Source organism: Moschus berezovskii, chromosome 10 (genome assembly GCF_049115385.1).
Source record: "Moschus berezovskii isolate FMDL1 chromosome 10, NW_MosBer_1.0, whole genome shotgun sequence".
NCBI lineage: Eukaryota > Metazoa > Chordata > Mammalia > Artiodactyla > Moschidae > Moschus > Moschus berezovskii.
The window spans coordinates 44,947,791-44,973,821 of record NC_142469.1 but is presented as its reverse complement, the minus strand read 5'-3'; the positions used below and the strand labels follow the sequence as shown (position 1 = coordinate 44,973,821).

Sequence of the window (26,031 nt, the reverse complement as noted above, 5' to 3'; positions counted from 1 at the left end):
TGAGAAAAGCAAGTTTAAAACAGATGTATAGTTTGAACACATTTTTGTAATAAAAATTGTGTTTGTGTATGTAGAAAGAAGCTGGAAAGCTAAACTGTGTAAGAAAATGTTTTTGTTTTTCATTTTCTTCAGCCACACAGCATGGCCTGTGGGATCATATTTCCCCCACCAAGGCCACTGCAGACAAAGCATAGTCCTAACCACTGGACCACCAGAAAATTCCCGAAAATGTTTTTTTAAAGTTAAAATACTCTAAATTTGTACATATTATTACTATGACTAGACTAAATGCATATTTAGTGTTTAATATGTGCCAGACAATGGGCTAAATCTGTTTTACATGTTTTATCTCTTTTAATCCTCACAAAAACCAACTTGCCTAAAGCCTTGCAGTTAATAATGCAGCAAAATCAGACAAATATCAGACCCTAACTCTCACGCTCTATGGAGGTAGCTCATCCTGTCTCTCTACAAAGTTCATTTATTTTATAATCAGAAAAATCTGTGAAGTTAGTTTTAGAAAAATCCTGTTCAAAATTTCACTTAGTCTCTGCTGCTGCTGCTGCTAAGTCGCTTCAGTCGTGTCCTACTCTGTGCGACCCCATAGACGGCAGCCCACCAGGCTCCCCCGTCCCTGGGATTCTCCAGGCAAGAACACAGGAGTGGGTTGCCATTTCTTTCCCCAATGCATGAAAGTGAAAGTGAACTCGCTCAGTCGTGTACGACCCTCAGCGACCCCATGGACTGCAGCCCACCAGGCTCCTCCGTCCATGGGATTTTCCAGGCAAGAGTACTGGAGTGGGGTGCCATTGCCCTCTCCGGGGGATACTCTAGGCCTCTCCATTTCCCTTGCGCACGGTGGCCTCTTTGCCTGCACCTTCTTGATCTCTGCCTCGCTCGCCAGTGGGCTCGTCCCACCAGCGACGGGAGTCCGAGGCTTCCCTCGGTCGCCGAAGCTGCCCGGCCGAGGCCAGGGTCCTGGCTGCAGCCCTCGGAGAGGAACGAGGAGCGCCACGTGGGCCCGGGAGCCGCCATGTCGCGTGCTGGCAGGAGCGGCGGGCGCTGCTGCCCTTACTCAAGATGGCGGCCCCGGCGGGCGGGGCCCGCGGCGCGCAGGCGGCGCAGAGGCGCGGCGGCATGGCGGCGGCTGCCCAGGAGCCGAGCTGGGTGGACTGGGACGAAGAGGAAGAGGAGGAGGAGGAGGAGGAAACAGTGAGTGCCACGGCGCAAGCCCGCGCGGTGGTGGCGCGGGTGGAAGTGGCTGTGCGCGGGGCAGGGCGTCGGGGCGCGGCCCGGGGCGCCTGGCGGGATTGTGCCCCTGAGCCGCGGGGCGGCAGGCAGCTGCCCACACTGCCCTACGGGCCGCACGGGAGTTCGAGGGGGAAGGAGGGAGGTTACCTTCGGGAGCGGAGCGCGCTTCCTCTCCTTGAAAGCAGGACCTAGTTTTCACGAAAGTGGAGTCGTTTCACTGCCGGTGTGTGTTTGGCTTTTCTCCTTAACTGCCTGCCTCTTCCTGCAGTCTCACAGGCTAACGCCTTAACCCTTCTTTCTTCCACCAGGAGCAGTTGGTTATGGTGGAATTGTCAGGAATTCTTGACTCAGACTTGCTCTCAAAATGTGAAAATAAATGCAAGATTTTGGTGAGTCTTGTAGAATCGGTGGGTTGTTGTAGGGTTTCTTAAATCTAAAACAAGAATGAATGGTGACATATACCCATCCCCTTTAGTTCTGTCAGTTCAGTTAAGTCGCTCGGTCGTGTCTTTTTGCGACCCCATGGACTGCAGCATTCCAGGCTTCCCTGTCCATCACCAGCTCCGGAACCTTACTCAAACTCATGTCCATTGCCGTGATGCCATCCAACCATCTCATCCTCTTACTTCTCCTCCTGCCTTCAGTCTTTCCCAGCATCAGGGTCTTTTCAAATGAGTCAGCTCTTCGCATCAGGTGGCCAAATTATTGGAGTTTCAGCTTCAGCATCAGTCCTTCCAATGAATATTCAGGACTGAGTTCCTTTAGGATGGACTGGTTGGATCTTGCTGTCCGAGGGACTCTCCAGAGTGTTCTCCAACACCACAGTTCAAAAGCATCCCCTTAGATTAATTCCAGGTGTACAAAGCAGTGAACCGTTGGACACGGTCACAGTACAGGGAGCCTTGGGAGCAGCTGGGAGAAAACTAATGCCCAACTTATACAGTATTGTCGACTAAAAACCGATACACAACTTGAGAGTTGGTAGTTAAGTTTTATTTGAGACAAAATGAGAACTGCAGCCAGGGAGGCAGCACCTCTCTGATAGTTCTGGGAGACTGCTCCAAAGAGACAGTGGGGAAGGGTCAATATATAAGATTTTGGTGAAGGGGGAGTTTAGTACCATTAAGCACTCACATTACAAAAGATTTTCTGCTAGTCACAAGGGTTTGTTGTCACCATGAAGGGATTTAGCGCTTTTCTAGGTATGAGGAGATGCAAGGGTTTGGATCATAAAATCAGCTCCTGAAAAGATCTGACTATCTAGAGATCTGTCCCACCAGATTCCCTGGAGCACACAGGGCCTCACTCCACCCTGAGTTCTCTCAGGGGATGTTGACGGTCAGCAGCTGCAGCAGCACAGGGTTCAGTCTCCACAGGGCCAGGTGGCAGATGCCCCTGTTGCTCAGTCATTGGCAGTGCTCTTGGCAAGTGCCAGTTTGTAGTTGACAGCATCAACAACGATGCCTGAAAGTCTGCATGTGTGGCTGGAGGAGTTAAAGATTCGGGGGGAAGGGGGTGGGAATGGCATTTTGAAATGGAAGATTAAATTTTGAAAAAAAATACACTGTTTTGGGACCTTCCTGGTTAAGAATCTGCCTTGCAATGCAGGGATCAGGGGTACAGTTCTTGGTGAGGGGAACTAAGATCCCGCATGCCCTGGGGCAGCCAAGTCTCAGTGCCACGACCACTGAAGCCCACAGGACACAACTCAAGAGCCTCTGGGCTGCAACTACTGAGGCCACTCCAGGCGGGTGGGAATCTTCGTGTCCTGACCAGGGATCTAACCTGTGCCCCCTGCAATGGAGTTTTAACCACTGGACCATCAGGGAAATTCCTCTTTTCTAAGCTGAGAAATAATTGACATATAGTATTATACTAGACTTCCCTGGTGGCTCAGTGGTAAAGAATCCACCTGCCAGTGTAGGAGACCAGAGTTTGATCTTTGATCCAGGAAGATCCCACATGCCCCAGAGCAAGTCAGCCCCCTGCGCCACAACTACTGAGCGCAGTGCTCTAGAGCCCTCCAGCCACAGCTACTGAAGCCCAAGTGCCATGGAGCCTGTGCTGTGCAACAAGAGAAGCCACTGCAGCGAGAGGCCGGGGCACTGCGGCTGGAGAGCAGCCCCAGCTCACTGCAATAGAGAAAAGCCCGCACAGCACCGAAGACCCAGCACAGCCAGAAATAAATACATTATTTTTTTATAATAATATATAATTTTTATAAAAAAATAAAATATTTTGTATAAAACTGACCTGGAAAAGGTCAGCTTTCATTCAAATCCCAAAGAAAAGCAGTGCCAAAGAATGTGCAAACTGCTGCACAGTTTTACTCATTTCATATGCTAGCAAAGTGATGCTCAAAATCCTTCAAGCTAGGCTTCAACAGTATGTGAACCGCAGACTTCCAGATGTACAAGCTGGATTTAGAAAAGGAAGAGGAACCAGAGATCAAATTGCCAACATCCATTGGATCATAGGAAAAGCGAGAGAATTCCCGAAAAGCATCTACTTCTGCTTCATTGACTATGCTAAAGCCTTTGTGTGGATCACAACAAGCTATGGAAAATTCTTCTAGAGATAGGAATACCAGACCACCTTACCTGCCTCCTTAGAAACCTGTATGCAGGTCAAGAAGCAACAGTTAGCAACCAAACTGGGAAAGGAGTATGTCAAGGTTGTATATCGTCACCCTGCTTATTTAACTTATATGCGGAGTATATCATGCAAGATGCCAGGCTGGATAAAGCAGCTGGAATCAAGATCGCTGGGAGAAATATCAATACCCTCAGATACACAGATGACACCACCCTTATGGCCAAAAGCGAAGAAGAACTAAAAAGCCTCTTGATGAAAGTGAAAGAGGAGAGTGAAAAGACTGGCTTAAAACTCAGCATTCAGAAAACTTAACATGATGGCATCTGGTCCCATCACTTCATGGCAAATAGATGGGAAAACAATGGAAACAGTGACAGACTATTTTTTTGGCTCCAAAATCACCGCAGCTGGTGACTGCAGCCACGAAATTAAAAGACGCTTGCTCTTTGGAAGAAAAGCTATGACCAACCTAGGCAGCATATTAAAAAGCAGAGACATTACTTCGCCTACCAAGGTCAATCTAGTCAAAGCTACGGTTTTTCCAGTAGTCATGTAGGGATGTGAGAGATGGAAATAAAAAGGCTGAGCGCTGAAGAATTGAGCCTTCAAACTGTGGTGCTGGAGAAGACTCTTGAAAGTCTCTTGGACAGCAATGAGATCAAACCAGTTGATCCTAAAGGAAATCAACCCTGAATATTCACTGGAAGGACTGATGCTGAAGCTCCAATACTTCACATCACGGCTGATGTGAAGAGCTGACTTATTGGGAAAGACCCTGATGCTGGGAAAGATTGAAGGCAGGAGGAAAAGGGGACGACAGAGGACGAGATAGTTGGATGGCATCACTGACTCAACGGACATGAGTATGAATAAACTCAGGGAAATGCTGAAAGACGGGGAAGCCTGGCGTGCTGCAGTCCATGGGGTCGCAAAGTCAGACATGACTGAAGGATTGAACAACAACAGTTGTTTTTTTTTAATTACACTAGTTTCAGCTGTACAATGTTTTCAGTATTTGTCTGTATTGTGAAGTGATCACCACAATGTCTAAGTAACCCCCATCACTACACTTGTAATTACAAAATTTTTTTTCTTCTGGTAATGACTTTGAAGATTTACTGTCTTAGCAACTTTCAGATATAAAGTACAGTACTATCTATAGACACCGTGATGTTCTTAAACATCCCAGGACTTATTTATTTTATGGCTGGAAGTCGGTATCTTTTGAGCCCCTCTTCACCCATTACCCCCACTCCCAAGGCTGTTTTTACTAATGATTTTTTAATGGTCTTATATGCTCTTATAGGGAATTGATACTGAAAGGCCCATTCTGCAAGTGGACAGCTATGTCTTTGCTGGAGAGTATGAAGGTAGGAGGATGTCAGAGAGATGAAATTCCCTTTTTTATATGCCTTTTGGAGAAAGTAGCTATTTCAACAAGTTGCCTTAATGTTTTTCTGCAGACACTGTTGGGACCTGTGTTATATTTGAAGAAAATGTTGAATATGGTAAGTGATTGCTATGCTGACTCAACTCTTTTTGTTATGAAATATTTCAAACATACTTGTGTATGATGGATATTAAAGTTAAACATCTCATGTACCCACTGTCTACCTGTGTCAAATCCTCCCTTTTGGCTAGGTAGTTAAAAAACATTCCAGATGCATTTGAAGCCCCTTGTATATCCCTCTCCAAAATTACTCCCTTCTGTCTTCAGAGGTGATCACTCTCTTGAATTTGGTGTTTATCTTTCTTACACCTGATTTTATATTACGTATGTATGTATCAGCCGGAGAAGGCAATGGCAAGCCACTCCAGTACTCTTGCCTAGAAAATCGCATGGATGGAGGAGCCTGGTAGGCTGCAGTTCGTGGGGTCGCTAAGGGTCGGACACGACTGAGCGACTTCACTTTCACTTTTCACTTTCACACATTGGAGAAGGAAATGGCAACCCACTCCAGTGTTCTTGCCTGGAGAATCCCAGGGACGGGGGAGCCTGGTGGGCTTCCGTCTATGGGGTCACACAGAGTCGGACACGACTGAAGTGACTTAGCAGCAGCAGCAGCAGCAGCATGTATGTATCAGCAGACTATTAAGTGTGGATACTTTCACACTTAATATAAATTGTAGCATTTGATAAATGCATTATTCTATATCTTTTTTTCAATTAGCGATATGTTTTGAGATTTTTTACATGCTTTTATATATATATATATATAAACTGTTTTCCCTGTTGCTGTTTGTGACTGTACCGCAGTTTTTTCTCCAGTTAATGGACATGTTGGTTGCTCCCATTTTTATTGATAACTACTGAAACGTATTGAGTGCTTTCTGTATGTCAGGCACTGTTCTAAGTGTTCCATGTATCAATGTACTGAATCCTAACCACAAGTGTATGAGGTAGAGGGCATTGTTATCTTCATTTTACATTTGAAGAAACTGAACCACAGAGAGATAAAAACATTCTCAAGGTCATAGACCTAGAAGCAGAGCCAGGATAGAAGCAGAGCCAGGATTGGAACCAAGATGGTCTGCTCCAGAGCCTGTTTTCTTAATTATGCTTACTTACTCACCACAAAAATGTCTTGTGCATATATGTAAAAATGTCTCTTGGGTATACACTTAGAAACAGAACTGTTAGATTGATGAGTGTGTGTACTAGATTCAACCATATGAAATTAATAATTTGGGCTAAATATCGCCAGTTTCACAAGGTTCAACTTAATAGATACCACTGTGTTGCCCTCTAAAGCATAGTATCAGTCACACAGTGGCAGGCTCTGCAAGATTTCAGTGTGCTTCACATCCTTAGCACAGAGTCTCATCCGTCATTCCCGCCTACACCCACAGTTTTTATAAAGCTGTGACCCCAAGCAGCAGGTGGACAGCAATTTTTTTTTTCTCAGCTTTCTCTCCTGCTTGGGGATGTTCTCACTCCAGTCTGGCTTCAAGTAGTGTCTGACTTTGGTCCTTCATTTTGAGCGACAGAATTTTAGATCTCATTACCCAGTAAATCCAAATTCCCGGCCCCACTTTCCCACTTCAGGGCTGGCACCTAATAGACCTGTAGCTTTACTCTAACTTTGGGTTTCTGTCCCCTGTAGATGTGTGTTGTCTTTGAGTTCACTTGTATTTTCAGTTCTTACCTATTTAATTTGTTACTTTTCTGTGGCTGGAGCAGGAGGAATGAGTTAAATCTTGAACTTAATTGCACTATCTTGATAGGAAGTAGTTTAACTCTCTAAACTGGAACCATTGAGTCCTGACATCATTATTTGATGGCATCAAGCAGTATAATAGTGTTCATTTTATATTTTAGTGGATGCAGAAGGCAGTAATAAAACAGTGCTAAAATATAAATGCCACACAATGAAGAAGCTCAGCATGACAAGGACTCTTCTGACAGAAAAGAAGGAAGGAGAAGAAAACATAGGTTAGTTCACTTATGTCTCTGAAAATAGATGATTCAGTATTGGCTTTATGACACATTGTTGCCAGAATGTTCTTTGTACTTCATAATAATAACTATGTGTGATAGGTTAAGTATGTGAAAATTGAGAGCTCTCCATAAAAAGTACCAAAGATAGATTTTAAAATTTAGTTGAATTCTCATATAGCTGGGGACACTGGAGACATATGAGAAATTTTTATCTGTTTTGCATTGGAAACGATTGTGAGGAGTTTGTCAAGCAACTTGACATGATTTCAACCCCAAGGAATTCAGCAGCCACTCCTCTCCCCACCATTAAAACTTCTTTGTAAGTGCAGAAGATATGATGTTAGCAGTTCTTGACCCCCACAGGATCTCCTGAGCTTTGGGGAGATGCAGTAACCTTCCCCAAGATGCTCACGACTGGAAGAAGCTGGCTTTATATGTGAGGGAGGGAATGTAAGACCACAGTTGTTAATCTTAAGTCTAGTTCTTAATAAACACCCAGTTAGTCTTCTCCAGTTGCTAGTCATCCAACACTAGAGACTTTATGGGTGTTTCTTGCATCTGTAGCAGGCACATGTTTGCGGAGATAGACAAATAACCACTTGATGGTTTAAAAGCCCCTTGCTCACCAAACCAACCTCTTTCTGTTGCCCTAGGGATTTTGGGACATGGTCAAAATAAATGTGTTTGTCCACCAAAAACAAGGCTTATTGCTCAAAGACATATTTGAAACACTAGTAAATAAGACCCTAATGATGAATATTCATGGCTTGATTTATGGTATTTTAAAGAATAAATATTTGAAGGTACATTCATCATCCAGAAATTTATACCAGCTACACATAACTATATAACAAGTCTTTGTTCTTATATATTCCAAAACTCTCCGTTTTTTTAAGGCACTTTGAAAATAATAGGAAGGAGGCACTTGAAGTTCTAGAATGAACTTGAAAGGCAGATACATAGCAGATGGCTTAACTATCATTGAAACAGTCTTCTTAAAGGAAATTATAGAATTTGCTCTAGTCTTTTAATAATCCAATAGCCCTTTGGGAGAATCTGGATGCATCTTTTTATTTATTTATTAGCTTTGTACGGGTTTTCTGTAGTTGTAGCACGCAGGGCTACTCTCTTTTGTAACACACAGGATTTTCATCACTGTGGCTTCTCTTGAGGAACACAGGCTCTCAGCGCAAGTAGTTGCAGCACACAGACTCAGTAGTTGTGGCTTACGGGCTTAGTTGCTCCCAAAGCATATGGAATCTTCCCAAACCAGGGATCGAACCTGTGTCCCCTGCATTGGCAGGCAGATTCTTATCCACTGTGCCACCAGGGAAGTGCAAAATTTGGGTGTATTTTAATCAAATAGCAACCAACTATTCAAGGCTGTACTGGTTATCTATTGCTGCATAAAAAGTGGCCCCTAAACTTAATGACTTAAAACAACAGCAACAGAAGCACTGTCTCCCATGGTTTCTATGAATCAGGAATTGGGAAACAGCTTATTAGCTAGGTAGTCTGGCTTGGGTCTCTCATGAGGTTGCAATCATTTTGTTGACTGGGCTATAGTCATCTGAAGACTTGAGTAGGGCTGGGAAAATCTAACTGTAGGATGGCTCACTCACATGGCTGGTGAGTTTGTGCTGGAGGCGTCACTGCCTTGCCCTCCTCACACTACTGTTTTGAGAGCCCTTTTGACACAACAGCTGGCTTTCCCAGACCAAGTGATTTTTAAGAACAAAGTAGAAGCCACAATGTCTTTTATGTCACATTCTGTCATTTCTTTGATATCCTATTCTGTGTGGGAAGGGTCGACATAGGGGCATGCATGTCAGGTAGGTGAGGGTCATTGGGGACCATCTTGGATGCCAGCAGAACAAAGTAGACAGGAGGTGTGGTCCTTATTTTCTAGGAGCTTGTACTCTAAAGTAAATCACATTGAGACAGACATGGATGTCTACGATTCGACACCCATTTCACTCAGCTTATTTTAAGTATCTGTTATGTGCCAAGTATTATGCTAAATAACAGAGTAGGCTTTAGGGTGGCTTTAAGATTTTGAACTTGGTGACTAAGAGAATAATGTTATTGCAAGCAAAAAATATAGTTTTTAAAAATAGAAGTCAATAGTTGAAGCTGTGCTGGAGGGAAAAGACTAATCAAGTTTTGAAAGAGGGAGACTTATAAAGATATGGGGTCAACAGTAAGGATGTTTCAACAAACAGCTGCAGAAGAGTTAGTTTATGGTGGGGTATAGGACAGAGGATGCCTCTAACAGGGTGACAAGACAGGTTGGGATATCTTACAGATACCTAATGGAACTTTGACAATGACAGTAAACAGCCTGGGTTATAGGAATTAAGTATCTATGAAAATACTTGGCTTTCTGAAAGGGTCAAAATGATACGAGAAAAAAATGGCTAACATTATTGAAGCAATTCTTGATTATGGGAGTTCATTGAGGGATTAGGGCTCTGTAAATATGAAAAGGAACAAAAATTTTTTTCAAGGATTTTTTTTTTGGAGAGGTGTCTTATTTCACAATTGGATTCTTCAATTTAAAATGACACGTAATGTTGACTTGGAAGGTGATAGAGTGGTATCATCCACCGTATTTGAAAGCTGACTGAATAAGAAGAAAATTGTAGGGAAGTGACAATTTTCTTTTAGACAGGAGATGGCAGTGGAAGATCAGTTCTCTTATCAGAATGAGCTGGGAACTGGACTCTGGAAAAAGGGCTTAGAATAGTAGAGATTTTGATAATGCATACCTTATAGGCTTTCTAAGGTCTCCATGTAAGATGAAAATTACACATTTGTTTATCAGTTGGTTCAGTCTCCATGTTCCTTTAAGTTGGGGTTTTATTTTGATAAATATTCATATGAACATTTAAATTAAAAATATTTATAAGTAACTAAAATTGCTTTTTCATATTTCTTGGTTTCTCACCCCACCCACACCCTCCCCTATTAGGTGGTGTGGAATGGCTGCAAATCAAGGAGAATGATTTCTCCTATAGACCCAACATGATTTGTAATTTTCTGCATCAACATGAAGAGGATGAGGCTGTAGCTCCAGACCCAGATAAATCTTTGGAGTTGGAAGAGCATGAGATTCAAATGAAAGATAATTCAAACCTGAGTTATGAACAGGAGAAACCACCGAACTTGGAAATAGAGGATTCTGGTCCTCTTATTGATATCCCTTCTTTTGAGACAGAAGGGTCTGTTTTTATGGATACTCAGGAAGCTGCCTTAGAAATCACTCCTAGATGAAATGTTTCTCATAATAACTAGTCATGAACTTTTTATAGAATTTTTATATAAAATAATTGACTTTGTAGTTCACTATTTTTTTTGTTAGCTATATACACATTTCCAATTATAATGTAGTTTAATATACTAGAATCATTAAGGACCAAATATGAATTTTTAAAAATATGGTTTCAAGGACTATAGGGACCATTCTGTGATGAGTCCTTTAAAATGGAGGTTTTACTAAGGTAAGTGTATAAGTTTCTATTGCAGCCATTGCAAATTACCACATTTAAAGGCTTATGTGTATTAAGCTACAGAAGTGTATTGTCTTTTACAGTTTTGTAGGTCAGCTGTTTGAGATGGGTCTCACCTGGGCTAAAATCAAGGTATTTATAGAACTTCTCTTCTGGAGGTGCTCATTCTGTTGTTTACAGAATTCAGTTCTTTTCAATTGAAGGATCATGGTCCCATTTCCTTGCTGTTGGCCGAGAGCCATTCCCATATTCCAGAGGGCCTGCATTCTTTGACTCATAGCCCCTTCTCTTCAAAGCCAACCATGGTCAAGTTCCTCTCAGTCCCTGACTCTCTCCTGCTACTTCTGTCATCCTATTGATGTTAGACCCTTGTCTTTTATTTGATTACATTGGGCACAGCTGGCTGACTTCCCTATTTTAAGGTCTGTAACTTTAATTCCATCTGCAAAGTCCATTTTGCCATGTAATTTAAACAGGCATAACACTGAAAATTATGGCATGAAAATATTTCCGGGGGTGGGGGCATCTTCCAGTCTACCAACATCAATATTACAATTCTGAGAACAGAAGAATTCAGAAGTGCTTAAGGGTGAAGGTACAGTTCCTGATATTCCAGCTGTAATTTCACTTCTTTCCTACTGAAGAAAGATGATTGGAATTCAGCTGTAACAGTCATTTTACTACAGTGATACAACATTGTAAAGCCATTGTCCTCCAATTAAAATTAAGTATTACGGTGATAAGCTAGATCTGCTCTAACTAGTATTTTTTTAAGTAAAGTATTCACAAACTTTGATACAGGTTGATCTATATGAAATTTCCAGTGTTTGTTTCTGATGATAAAACCCAGCCATTTTATATGGTTTATGCTGATATAGAACACACCTCACATTAATTATATCTCATAGTGCTCTGTGATGACCTAGAGATGTGGGATGGGAGAGGGGGAGGGATGCTCAAGATGGAGGGGGATAACGTATGCTTATGGCTGGTTCGCGTTGTGTGGCAGGAACCAGCACAATGTTGTAAAGCAAGTATCCTCCAATTAAAAATTTTAAAAATTATCTCTCTCAACTGTTGGAGGTATAACTTCGTTTTGACAGATTAGAAAATTAATGTTCCAGGAGGAGAAATTTTTTCCTTCAATAAGTTTTGTAACTTTATCCTATTTAACTGGAAAACGACATACCCTGATTAAAAGCATTTCCAAATCATTAGCATGTATATCCTCCCAATGTTTATATGACTTTAGTCTCAGCTTTCCTTTCATCAGAAACATTTTTTTCTACCATATGTATGTGGAGAGACTGCTAATTACTTGACCCAATATCTGGTCTTCCTTTTTCTGTTTGTAACAGAATCCCAGAATTTATTCAGGTTAGCAGTTTCCCCGGGAGAAGGCAATGGCAACCCACTCCAATACTCTTGCCTGGAAAATCCCAGAAATAGGGGAGCCTGGTAGGCTGCCGTCTATGGGGTCGCACAGAGTCAGACATGACTGAAGCTACTTAGCAGCAGCAGCAGTGTGCCCTGCTTTCCTTGTGTATATGAAAGTGGCCCTATTTTCTAGATATTAGTTCTTCCAAGCTTGATCTATAGATTCAATGCAGTCCCAACAAAATTACAGCAAGTTTTCTATGGATATTGTCAAACTGACACTGAAGTTTATATGGAGAGACCAACCCTCAGAATAACCAATACAATGTTAAAAAATATAGTAGGAGGACTTCAAGACTTACTGTAAAAACTGTAGTAATATAGACAGTGGGAATTGCTGAAAGAACAGACAAATAGATCAATGGAACAGAATAGAGAGCCCAGAAATAGACATAGTCAACTGATCTCAGATCAAGGAACAAAGGCAATATAATGAAGCAAAGAGAATCTTTTCTATAAACAGTGCTGGGACAACTGGACATCCACATGCAAAAGAATGAAGTGGGACCCCTCCCCAATTATATACAAAGACTTACTCAAAATGGACCAACGGGGACTTCCCTAGTGGTCCAGTGGTTGAGACTCCTTGCTTCCAATGCAGGGGGCCCAGGTTTGATCCCAGATCGGGGAATTAGATCCCACATGCCGCAACCAAAGATCCCAACTGCGGCAGCTAAGACCCGGTGAAGCCAAATATATAAAAATATTTTTTATATATATAATTTTTTAAATTGATTAATGGCTTAAATAAGTGTAAGGGCTAAAGTTATAAAACTCTTTGGAGAAAATATAGGTATAAATCTTTTATTACATTGGATTAGGAAATGGCCTTTTAGATAAAACATGAAAAGTGGAAGCAACAGAAAAAAATGATACATTGGACTTCATCAAAATTGAACTTTTTCGATTCAAAGGAAACTATCTGGAAAAAAAGACATCTATTCAATTGGAAAAAATATTTGCAAATTATCCATCTGATAAGGGACTTGTATCTAGAATATATGAGAAACTATTGCAACTCAATAAAAAGACAAAGGATCTGAGCAGACATTTTTCTGGAAGAAGATATGGTTAATCAACCTATGAAAAGATGCTCAAAATCACTTGTCATCAGGATAATACAAATGAAAACCACAATGAGCTACCACTTTATACCACTAAGTAGGACGGCTTGATGAAAAAAGATAATAGCAAATTTTGGAGGTAAGTGGACAAGTTGGAACCTGTGGTTAATAGAATAATGCTCTCCCGAAAACATGTCCACGCTCTACACACAGGGATCTGTGAATATGTTACTGTACTTGGCCAAAGGGAATTTGCTATATGATTAGGCTAAGGATTTTGAGATGGAGGATATAACTGGATTATCCAAGGGGGCCACATGTAATTGCAAGAGTTTTATAAGAGGGAGTCAAACAAGTAACAGAGAAGTTATGCCAGTAGAAACAAGTTCAGGTGATGCCTTTTTAAGATATAGGAATACCAAGAAATGCAAACAGCTTATATAACCTGGAAAGGCAAAGATTCTCCCTCCAGTTTTTAGGGGGAATGGAGCCCTACTGACAATTTTAGACCTGTAGAATTAGGCTTCTGCTTTCTAGAGGTCTCAGTTCAGTTCAGTTGCTCAGTAGTGTCTGACTCTGCCACCCCATGGACTGCAGCATGCCAGACTTCCCTGTCCATCACCAGCTCCCGGAACTTGCTCAAACTCATGTCTATCAAGTTGGTGATGCCATCCAACCATCCCATTCTGTCATCCCCTTCTTTTCCCACCTTCAGTCTTTCCCAGCATCAGGATCTTTTCCAGTGAGTCAGTTCTTTGCATCAGATGGCCAAAGCATTGAGTGCATCAGCTTTGGCATCAGTCCTTCCAGTGAATATTCAGGACTGAATTCCTTTAGGATTGACTGGTTTGATCTCCTTGCTGTTCAAGGGACTCTGAAGAGTCTTCAACCCCACAGTTCAAAAGCATCATTTTTTGGCGCTCAGCTTTCTTCACAGTCCACCTCTCACATTCACACATGACTACTGGAAAAACCATAGCTTTTGACTAGATGGACCTTTGTTGGCAAAGTAATTTCTCTGCTTTTTAATATGCTAAGTTTGTCACAGTTTTTCTTCCAAGGAGCAACCATCTCTAGAAGTCTAACATGATAAATTTGTGTTATCTTATGATAGTAAATTTGTGGTAATTTGTTACAGCAGCAATAGAAAAACCAATTTCAGGCCCTCTTACACTGTTAATAGAAATGTAAAACGGTGCAGGCAGAAAAGTTTTACAGTTCCTCCAAACGTCAAACAGGGTGGCCGTATGCAGTTCTACTTGTAGAGAATTAAAAACAAAAGTCTATACAAAAACTTGAACATGAATGTTCAAAGCATCATAAGGTATAATCTTAAAAAAAAGTGGAAACACAAATGACATAAATTTTTGAATGGATAAGCAAACATGGTATATCCACAGAATGGACCATTAGTTCTAAATAAAGCAATGAATGTACTGAGAATAAAGTACTGATACATGTTACGACACATGTGAACCGTAACAGCACGTGGGAACATAGTAAGTGAAATAAGCCAGACAAAAAAGGCCACATATTGTATGAATCCATTTATATGTTTTTTTTCCCAATAGGCAGATCTATGGAGACATAGATTAGAGGTTACCAGGGATTGGCAAGAGTGAAAAGTGGGGCGTGCTACTGGGTTATGAGAAGGGTGATAAAAATGTTTTGGAATTAGTGGTGGTGGAGGTACATCTTTGCAAATACACTATAAAAACTACAGAAATTGTACACTTTACAGGACTAACATGGTACCCGAAATATACACACTGGGGGGAAGTAACAATCTTTTTTTTTTTTTTTTTAAATAATCTTTATTTGGCTGTGTCCAGTCTTAGTTGTAGCATGCTCAGTCTTCATTGCAGCATGTGGGATCTTGTTCCCTGACCAGGGATTGAACCCAGGCCCCCTGCATTGGGAGCTCTCAGTCTTATCCACTGGACCACCAGGGAAATCCCCGGAAGTAACAATCTTACTGTTATTTTTCTCTATACCTTTTATGTGCCGGCCACCATGGCAGTTATAAACTCTACTTCACTGATCTCACAGTTTTGTCAACGGTGCATATTGCACATTGATTATTTTAGTGACTATGTGAGTACCTACCATTCCATCAACCTTTCTAGCATCCTGGGGGATTCCCAGATGAATAACACCTGTTCCTTGAATATCTGGTTCCACACACATACACATGAAACAGGCTCAGACCTGGGATCTTTTCCTGCAATGCTGCAATGCTTGCACCTGGACAAAAGTCTCCTCTCCTCCAGTAATAAAATACAAAGAAACCATAAGAGACTAAAAATAACTATGTGCATGAGCAGTTGGAGCAACTTATGAACAAGATGAAAAAAACCACACACACACACAAAACCCAACTGCCACTTATCTAGAGATGGGAGCAAAACTATGCCAGTGCACTCAACACCACCTAAGAGGAGAGCCACCCCTCCAGACCACTCCTGTACACACCCTGTCCTCCCGCAATATAAGGAGCCAGCTCACCTGCCCCGCCCCCTTCCCAGCAAGCACGGGAACCTGTTACTTGGTTTTAGTCCTTCCTGCAGGCGCAGTAGCCCCCCAAACACTTTGCCTTAATTTCTTGGCTGGCCTCTCCAATTTCTATTGATTGAGGGAAGGCCAAGAACCCTGACCAGTAACATACAGAGGTGTGTACATCAAGCTCCTAGAAGCGACTGTTAGCTTTCTGTAAAGAACCCACGCAAAAACGTGTAACCAAGGGAACATAGTCCCTCCTCCACAGCCGACAGCGTCTCCAGGGGTCCACTTCGGCCCCAGGAAGTGGCGTCACACGCAACTTCCGTTTCCGGAAGCTCGGTTCCGCCTCCGTCAACAAGCAGCCCTATCGCGTAAGCGGGCGATACACGTGCGTTCACCCGGTTGCACCTGAGGTAGCGATGGACGCGTTGGACAGAGTTGTGTAAGTGTACTGGGTTCTTTCCCTGGGTAACACTGGCGCAAAGGGGCTCCTGTAGCGGGACGGAGTGTCAGCCCTTCTGCCACCCATGCTCCTTCCTCACACCCATTGCCAGCCCGGGTGGGTGGAGCAGCTGGTTTGGGTCTCTGTTCTTGCGGCTTGAGGGGAGACGGAGAGCGGGGAAGTCCGCGTGTGGGACCCCCGAGGTGGAGGTGGCACCAAGGCTTTGGCACCTTTTATCCTAACAATTTGGAATGTCTCGGTTTCCGCAGATGTGTGAGAAAGGCGTTAGAGTGAGGGGGTCTGAGCACAGGTCTCGAATCAGACAGATTTAGGTGACTGACCGTTTAGAGCTTTGTGGTTGGGTCATTTAGCCTCCCTAAATTTCAGTTTGCTGTGTAAAGTAGCGTTTATAATAAGTCATTCTTCATAGAACTGTGAGGATTATTTGCGAGAATGTAGGTAAAGGCTTTGTTGCAGCGCAGAGAGATGCTCTTTTTGCCAAACTTGTACATGTTTCTTGAATTATTCTTGGGTAATCAATGTTTTAAATTCGTCCAGAAAGTGTTTCTCCATCTCCTAAATAGTTAGGTGATTTGCTATGGTTTTTTTTTTTTTTTTGCGGTTTACGTGGGTTAACATAATCAAAAGGACAAATTATTCGCTTGGTCATTAATTCAGGGGTTTTTGCACATTTGCTGTACACTCTGCAGGTCTGAGGAACTCAAAAGCCTCTTGATGAAAGTGAAAGAGGAGAGTGAAAAGGTTGGCTTGAAGCTCAACATTCAGAAAACAAAGATCATGGCATCTGGTCCCATCACTTCATGGGAAATAGATGGGGAAACAGTGGAAACAGTGTCAGACTTAATTTTTTTGGGCTCCAAAATCACTGCAGATGCTGATTGCAGCCATGAAATTAAAAGACGCTTACTCCTTGGAAGGAAAGTTATGACCAACCTAGATATTATATAATATCTAGGTTGGTCATAACTTTCATTAAAAAACAGAGACATTACTTTGCCAACCAAGGTCCGTCTAGTCAAGGCAATGGTTTTTCCCGTGGTCATGTATGGATGTGAGAGTTGGACTGTGAAGAAAGCTGAGCACCGAAGAATTGATGCTTTTGAACTGTGGCGTTGGAGAAGAGTCTTGAGAGTCCCTTGGACTGCAAGGAGATCCAACCAGTCCATTCTAAAGGAGATCAATCCTGGGTGTTCATTGGAAGGACTGATGCTAACGCTGAAACTGCAATACTTTGGCCACCTCATGCGACGAGTTGACTCACTGGAAAAGACTCTGATGCTGGGAAAGGTTGGGGGCGGGAGGAGAAGGGGACGACAGAGAATGAGATGGCTGGATGGCATCACCGACTCTGTGGACATGAGTTTGAGTGAACAACGGGAGTTGGTGATGGACAGGGAGGCCTGGTGTGCTGTGATTCATGGGGTCGCGGAGAGTCGGACACGACTGAGCTACTGAACTGAACTGAACTGCAGGTCTGGGGGCTGCGAAGATGAGTAAGACTAGTTTATTGTCTCATTGAGGGACAAACAGCTAATAAAACGTACAAGGTGTTTGATTAGTTGCTGGTTCATTCAGTTCAGTCACTCAGTCGTGTCCGACTCTTTGTGACCCCATGAGTCACAGCACGCCAGGCCTCCCTGTCCATCACCAATTCCCGGAGTTTACCAAAACTCATGTCCATTGAGTCAGTGATCCCATCCAACCGTCTCATCCTCTGTCGTCCCCTTCTCCTCTTGCCTTCAATCTTTCCCAGTATCAGGGTCTTTTCAAATGAGTCAGCTCTTGAGTTTCAACTTCAACAACAATCCTTCTAATGAACACTCAGGACTGATCTCCTTTAGGATGGACTGGTTGGATCTCCTTGCAGTCCAAGGGACTCTCAAGAGTCTTCTCCAACACCACAGTTCAAAAACATCAGTTATTCGGCACTCAGCTTTCTTTACAGTCCAACTCTCACATCCATACTTGACTACTGGAAAAACCATAGCCTTGACTAGACGGACCTTTGTTGGCAAAGTAATGTCTCTGCTTTTTAATATGCTGTCTAGGTTGGTTATTACTTTCCTTCCAAGGAGTAAGCACCTTTTAATTTTATGGCTGCAGTCACCATCTGCAGTGATTTTGGAGGCCCAAAAAATAAAGTCAGCCACTGTTTCCACTGTTTCCTCATCTATTTGCCATGAAGTTCCTGGTAAATCATAAGTAATAAACTACATGGAATATGCAACATACAGCACTTTTATTGGGTTATGGACGCACTAAATCTCTCTTGGTTTGACTTAAAAAATAACGTGTATCTTTCTCTCTCTTTCTCTCTTAAGTCACTTCAGTCGTGTCCGACTCTGTGTGACCCCATAGACGGAAGCCCACCAGGCTCCCCCGTCTCTGGGATTCTCCAGGCAAGAACACTGGAGTGGGTTGCCATTTCCTTCTCCAGTGTGTGAAAGTGAAAAGTGAAAGTGAAGTCGCTCAGTCGTGTCTGACCCTTAGCGACCCCACGGACTGCAGCCTACGAGTAAATGATTAGAAGCTTTATATGTACTTGGTATTTTATCTGGAGGAAAGCTTTTTAAAGTCTGTATGGTAAAGTGTGTGTCTGTGTATTCTGTTTTTCTTTGCCTTCCCGAGGTGTACATGGAACTGGAAGAAGGGAGGATCATAGTTATTTAAGAGAAGAGAAATTATTTCTGTAGGTGGCAGATGGAAAATCAAGATTCTCACTGTAGAGTAAGTGGAGGTGAACAACGTAGTGTATAAAAGCCTTCTACTCAGTGTAACAGAATACAGTCAGAATAATGTATTTGTTTTCCATATATAGTATAAATGTGTGTGTGTGTGTGTGTGTATTTGGCTGTGCTAGGTCTTTGTTGCTGTGAGGGCTGCTTTCTAGCTGTGGTGCTCTGGTACCTCGTTGTATTGGTTTCTCTTGTTGCAGAGTACAGGCTCTAGGGCACACGAACTTCAGTAGTTGCAGTTCCTGGGCTCAACAGTTGTGATGCCCAGGCTTATTTTCTCTGCAGCATGTGGGATCTGCCCGGATCAGGGATCGAACCTGTGTCTCCTGCATTGCAGGCAGATTCTTTACCTCTGAGCCACCAGAGAAGCCCCTGTTTTCCTTTCATATTTTTCAGGATGATTGGCCTAGGTGAGTTTTTAAATGTAGCTCATTTAGAAGATTGGCCTACATGCCAAACTGTGTGGCTTTGGACACATTACCTCAGCTGACTCATCTGAAGAAGATTAGGCCTTAATAGACTAACTATAATGAAGTGTCAGTTGTTATTATTCTCAGTTGGTGGCAATAGTATTTGACTTTATCAGCAATGATATTGGAGTGGGACATTGGATACTTTCTGGCAGGCATTGTGGTCTTATACCTGGAGGAAAGATAAGCAGTAATTAGCCTCCCTATGCCCACAAGTTGACTAGCAGTTGGTGTGCAGTTCATTGTGTTAGGATGCAGAGTACTAGTTTGATTGCTTTCAGTTCCGTTCAGTTAAGTCGCTCAGCCGTGTCCGACTCTTTGCGACCCCATGAACCACAGCACGCCAGGCCTCCCTGTCCATCACCAACTCCCAGAGTTCACCCATTCTCATGTGCATGAGTTGGTGATGCCATCCAGCCATCTTATTCTCTGTCGTCCCCTTCTCCTCCTGCCCCCGATCCCTCCCAGCATCAGGGTCTTTTCCAGTGAGTCAACTCTTCGCGTGAGGTGGCCAAAGTATTGGAGTTTCAGCTTCAACATCAATCCTTCCAGTGAACACCCAGGACTTATCTCCTGTAGAATGGACTGGTTGGATTTCCTTGCAGTCCAAGGGACTCTCAAGAGTCTTCTCCAACACCACAGTTCAAAAGCATCAATTCTTCGGCGATCAGCTTTCTTCACAGTCCAACTCTCACATCCATACATGACCGTGGGAAAAACCATAGCCTTGACTGACGGACCTTGGTTGGCAAAGTAGTATCTCTGCTTTTTAATATACTATCTAGGTTGGTCATAATTTTCCTTCCAAGGAGTAAGCGTCTCTTAATTTTATGACTGCAGTCAGCATCTGCAGTGATTTTGGAGCCCAAAAAAATAAAGTCAGCCACTGTTTCCACTGTTCTTCCATCTATTTCCCATGAAGTGATGGGACCAGATGCCATGATCTTAGTTTTCTGAATATTGAGCTTAAGCCAACTTCACTCTCCTCTTTCACTTTCATCAAGAGGCTTTTTAATGCCTCTTCACTTTCTGCCATAAGGGTGGTGTCATCTGCATATCTGAGGTGATTGATATTTCTCCCAGCAATCTTGATTCCAGCTTGTGCTTCTTCCAGCCCAGTGTTTCTCATGATGTACTCTGCTTATAAGTTAAATAAGATTAAAGAAAAAATAATAGGGAAAAAATAGCAACAGTATTCACTTGAGTCCTTATTTTTTTTAATAAAAGATTTATTAAATAAAAATTTAAAAAAAGATTTAGAAAACAGTAATAGAATGCTGGGAATATAAAAATGGAAGTCTTTTTAAAGATCAATGTAATGAAATTAATGCATTTAATAGTAATAACTGAATATATTTTATTGATATTTCCAGAAAAAAATGAGATTTTGTGGAATCCTAACTAATAAATATTATGTAATATCTCTTTGATATTTAAGAATGTGCATATGTCTTGGTTTTATAATATGAGGAAAATGTCTTAAGTTGTTATAAATTGTGATTTTTCGTAACAGAAAACCCAAAACTAAAAGAGCCAAGAGATTCCTTGAGAAGAGAGAACCGAAACTCAGTGAAAATATTAAAAATGCTATGTTGATTAAAGGGGGAAATGCAAATTCAACAATAACACAAGTGCTTAGAGATGTGGTACGTATATTTATATATATACACACTTTTTAAATGGCATTGAAATCATTTTAGAAAGTTTTTAACATACTAATTGGGCTGCTGAGAAATATGTAGATAACTTTGCCTTGCCTTAAGAAATGCTAACCTTAGAAAAAAGCTAAAGTTGGAGGTTGTTTTGCTTGTCAAGGTACTAACTACTGATTTTCCTTACAGCTCCCTTAGTAAATTTCACCTGATTTCAATGACTGGAATTTGATTGCCTTGCATTTCAAGAACATATCTAATTTGTAAAATGAGCTAACTGCATATTATATCCATTTATTTTTTCAATAATACCAACTACTATGCTGGATACTGGGGATTAATATTTATATAAGACACAATCTCTCCCTTCAGTGAGCTTAGTGAGAGAGACAGACAAGTAAAAGTTACAGCATTGTGAATGATGTGCTGTGCTGGAGGTATGCACGGAGTAGGATGGGAGTCAGTCAGATAGTCAGTTCAGTCGCTCAGTCGTGTCTGACTCTTCGCGATCCCGTGGACTGCAGCATGCCAGGCTTCCTTGTCCATCACCAACTCCCAGAGCTTATTCAGACTCATGTCCATCGAGTCGGTGATGCCATCCAACCATTTCATCCTCTGTCATGGAGTAGGATGGAAGGCTGAGTTAAAATCTCAGGAGCATTGCCACACAGGGTGGGGTTCCTAGAGATGACAGTTAAGCTTCATTTTGAAGGAGTTGAAACAAGAAGAGGAAAAGGAAGAGGAAGAGAAGGGCTTCTAGGGCTGAGGCAAAAGCTTGTGCACAAAGGGAGTGCGAAGGAGCATGATACATTTGGGGAATTGCAACTAATTGGGGGTGGTTAAAGGAGAGTGGGCTAAATGAACCTAGAATTTAAGGAAGTGAAGGGAATCATTTAAATTGGATAGAAATTTTTAATTAGGAAAGTCCTGTCTAAGAATATTAAGCTTGTGTTGCATGTTATGTGATCAAAGGGGTGCCATGCAGAAAATACCAGAATAGGATTCAGGAGCTAGGATGATCTTGCATAATGACTGTTACAGTGCTTCACTTTCATCTCTGCTTTTCACAGTATGTTTTGTTTTGAAAGTTATAAATTATGTTTTACAGTATGCTCTGAAGAAACCGTATGGCATTCTGTATAAAAAGTAAGTGTGATTTCTTTTACTTATTGTTTCATTATAAAAGTAACAACCAATCACTTTATTGGATACTTAGAAAAATATTTTATTTAAAAAAATACTACATTTCCTTACATACATAGCTATGAGGATTTCAAAACTTCTTTCCCATCTGTGTATTCATTTGTACTGAACATTCTTACAGAGTTTTAATCATAGCATGTATGTATTACTTTGAAATAGTAGTAGACTTACAGAAAAGTTGCAAAAATAGTAGAGTTCCCTTATACCCTTTCCCACATCTCTTAATGTTATAACTTCTGTAACCATAGCACAGTTATCACAAGTAAGAAATGAACATGGGGACAGTAATTTATACACATTTACTTTTTAATCACAGGCTTGATTTGGTTCGTGCCAGTTTTTTCATTTAATATCCTTTTCCTCTTCTAGGATCCCACATTGTGTTTAGTTGTCATGTCTTCTTAGTCTCCTCCAATTTATGACAACTCCTCAACCTTTCCTCATCTTTGATGACCTTGACACTTTTGATGAGCACTTGTCAGTTATTTTGTAAAATATCCTTCAGTTTGGACTTGTCTTATATTATGAATAGATTGAGATTGTGCATTTTTGGCAGTAATATCACAAAAGTGATGTGCCTTTTCAGTATATCTTACCAAGGAATACTTGGTATCTTCTTACTGGTAGTGTTAAATTTGATTAAAGTGGTATCTGCTAGATTTCCCCACTATAAAGTTGCTATTGATATTTTCCCCTTTGTAATTAACAGATGTTTAGAGGAGATACTTAGACGTTTTCAAGTAATCCTCAGTTCATTTTAGTCGCTCAGTTGTGTCCGACTCTTTGCGACCCCATGAATCACAGCACGCCAGGCCTCCCTGTCCATCACCAATTCCCGGAGTTCACTCAAACTCATGTCCATCGAGTCGGTGATGCCATCCAGCCATCTCATTCTCTGCCGTCCCCATCTCCTCCTACCCCCAATCCCTCCTAGCATCAGACTCTTTTCCAGTGAGTCAACTCATCGCATGAGGTGGCCAAAGTATTGGAGTTTCAGCTTTAGCATCAGTCCTTCCAATGAACACCCAGGATTGATCTCTTTTAGAGTGGACTGGTTGGATTTTCTTGCAGTCCAGGGGACTCTCAAGAGTCTTCTCCAGCACCACAGTTCAAAAGCATCAATTCTTCGGTGCTCAGCTTTCTTCACGGTCCAACTCTCACATCCATACATGACCGCGGGAAAAACCATAGCCTTGACTAGACGGACCTTGGTTGGCAAAGTAATGTCTCTGCTTTTTAATATGCTATCTAGGCTGGTCATAACTTACCTTCCAAGGAGCAAGCGTCTTTTAATTTCATGACTGCAATCAGCATCTGAAGTGATTTTGGAGCCCAAAAAAATAAAGTCTGACACTGTTTCCCCATCTATTTCCCATGAAATGATGGGACCAGATGCCATGATCTTCGTTTTCTGAATGTTGAGCTTCAAGCCAACCTTTTCACTCTCCTCTTTCACTTTCATCAAAAGGCCTTTGAGTTCCTCTTCACTTTCTGCCATAAGGGTGGTGTCATCTGCATATCTGAGGTGATTGATATTTCTCCCAGCAATCTTGATTCCAGCTTGTGCTTCTTCCAGCCCAGTGTTCCTCATGATGTACTCTGCATATAAGTTAAATAAGCAGGGTGACAATATACAACCTTGACGTACTCCTTTTCCTATTTGGAACCAGTCTGTTGTTCCATGTCCAGTTCTAACTGTTGCTTCCTGACTGCATACAGGTTTCTCAAGAGGCAGGTCAGGTGATCTGGTATTCCCATCTCTTTCAGAATGTTCCACGGTTTATTGTGATCGACACAGTCAAAGGCTTTGGCATAGTCAATGAAGCAGAAATAGATGTTTTTCTGGAACTCTCTTGCTTTCTCCATGATCCAGCAGATGTTTGCAATTTGATCTCTGGTGCCTCTGCCTTTTCTAAAACCTGCTTGAACATCTGGAAGTTCACGATTCACATATTGCTGAAGCCTGCTGCTGCTGCTGCTAAGTCACTTCAGTCGTGTCCGACTCTATGTGACCCCATAGATGGAAGCCCACCAGGCTCCCCCGTCCCTGGGATTCTCCAGGCAAGAACACTGGAGTGGGTTGCCATTTCCTTCTCCAATGTGTGAAAGTGAAAAGTGAAGTCGCTCAGTCGTGTCCGACCCTTAGCGACCCCACGGACTGCAGCCTACCAGGCTCCTCCATCCATGGGATTTTCTCGGCAACAGTACTGGAGTGGCTTGCCATTGCCTTCTCCGTGCTGAAGCCTAGCTTGGAGAATTTTGAGCATGACTTTACTAGCGTGTGAGATGAGTGCAATTGTGCGGTAGTTTGAGCATTCTTTGGCATTCCCTTTCTTTGGGATTGGAATGAAGACTGACCTTTTCCAGTCCTGTGGCCATTGCTGAGTTTTCCAAATTTGCTGGCATATTGAGTGTAGCACTTTCACAGCATCATCTTTCAGGACTTGAAATAGCTCAACTGGAATTCCATCACCTCCACTAGCTTTGTTCGTAGTGATACTCTCTAAGGCCCACTTGACTTCACATTCCAAGATGTCTGGTTCCAGGTGAGTGATCACGCCATCGTGATTACCTTGGTCGTGAAGATCTTTTTTGTACAGTTCTTCTGTGTATTCTTGCCACCTCTTCTTAATATCTTCTGCTTCTGTTAGGTCCATACCATTTCTGTCCTTTATCGAGCCCATGTTTCCATGAAATGTTCCCTTGATATCTTTCATTTTCTTGAAGAGATCTCTTGTTTTTCCTATTCTGTTGTTTTCCTCTATTTCTTTGCATTGATCGCTGAGGAAGGCTTTCTTATCTCTCCTTGCTATTCTTTGGAACTCTGCATTCAGTTGCTTATATCTTTCCTTTCCTCCTTTGCTTTTTGCTTCTCTTCTTTTCACAGCTATCTGTAAGGCCTCCTCAGACAGCCATTTTGCTGTTTTGCATTTCTTTTCCGTGGGGATGGTCTTGGTCCCTGTCTCCTGTACAATGTCACGAACCTCCGTCCAGAGTTCATCAAGCACTCTTATCTATCAGATCTAGACCCTTAAATCTATTTCTTACTTCCACTGTATAATCATAAGGGATTTGATTTAGGTCATATCTGAATGGTCTAATGGTTTTTCCTACTTTCTTCAATTTAAGTCTGAATCTGGCAATAAGGAGTTCATGATCTGAGCCACAGTCAGCTCCTGGTCTTGTTTTTGCTAACTGTATACAGCTTCTCCATTTTTGGTTGCAAAGAATATAATCAATGTGATTTTGGTGTTGACCATCTGGTGATGTCCATGTGTAGAGTCTTCTCTTGTGTTGTTGGAAGAGGGTGTTTGCTATGACCAGTGAGTTCTCTTGGCAGAACTCTATTAGCCTTTGCCCTGCTTCATTCCGTGCTCCAGGGCCAAATTTGCCTGTTACTCCAGGTGTTTCTTGACTTCCTACTTTTGCATTTCAGTAATCCTAGTTCTCCTCACACTTTGGCTTATTCATTTTAGCATCCATCAGTGAATCCTGTCTACAGTAGTGATTACTGTGGTGGTGTAGTGGTTTTCTATTTCCCTTCATTCCCTCTGCATTTATTAATTGGGATTCTGTAAGGAAAATCAGTCCCTTCTTCTCCATTTGTTTAAATTACTTATGTCAGTGTGGACTATATATTTATTATGTTCTTTGGGGTTCAGTGCTGTCATGATTTATTTTGATGCTAAATTGTTCTCCCTTTGGCCATTGGAA

The 26,031-nt window shown here is 42.0% G+C and overlaps 2 protein-coding genes across 3 annotated transcripts in view; both read left to right on the top strand.

Moving 5' to 3' along the window:
- Window positions 1-1,080: 1,080 nt before the first annotated feature.
- Window positions 1,081-12,014, top strand: GTF3C6 (general transcription factor IIIC subunit 6). Of its 2 annotated transcripts, XR_008686891.2 has the most exons (7): window positions 1,081-1,212; window positions 1,560-1,640; window positions 5,153-5,216; window positions 5,310-5,354; window positions 7,166-7,279; window positions 10,257-10,785; window positions 10,878-12,014. XR_008686891.2 is itself a non-coding variant. In XM_055433232.2 (6 exons), exons 1-6 carry the CDS (start codon window positions 1,081-1,083, stop codon window positions 10,556-10,558), a joined length of 738 nt encoding a protein of 245 aa, XP_055289207.1. In that variant the 3' UTR covers window positions 10,559-12,014. The 2 variants fall into 2 exon arrangements, 1 of the variants encoding a protein (XP_055289207.1); XM_055433232.2 differs by having other exon boundaries at window positions 10,257-12,014.
- Window positions 12,015-16,128: 4,114 nt separating this feature from the next.
- Window positions 16,129-26,031, top strand: part of RPF2 (ribosome production factor 2 homolog) — a 41,196-nt gene continuing 31,293 nt past the window's right edge. The window contains exons 1-3 of the mRNA XM_088840624.1: window positions 16,129-16,236; window positions 20,976-21,108; window positions 22,223-22,260. Of these exons, the coding sequence (XP_088696750.1) occupies window positions 16,214-16,236; window positions 20,976-21,108; window positions 22,223-22,260 (194 nt within the window). The 5' untranslated portion in view covers window positions 16,129-16,213. The remainder of the gene's footprint in view (window positions 16,237-20,975; window positions 21,109-22,222; window positions 22,261-26,031) is intronic.

Bases quoted from the DNA above. Each gene is read 5' to 3' on its own strand.
- GTF3C6 (XM_055433232.2), top strand. From the start codon at position 1,081: ATGGCGGCCCCGGCGGGCGGGGCCCGCGGCGCGCAGGCGGCGCAGAGG. The intron at 1,641-5,152 runs GTGAGTCTTGTA...ATGCTCTTATAG, and splicing joins AAAATAAATGCAAGATTTTG to GGAATTGATACTGAAAGGCC. The intron at 7,280-10,256 runs GTTAGTTCACTT...CTCCCCTATTAG, and splicing joins GGAAGGAGAAGAAAACATAG to GTGGTGTGGAATGGCTGCAA.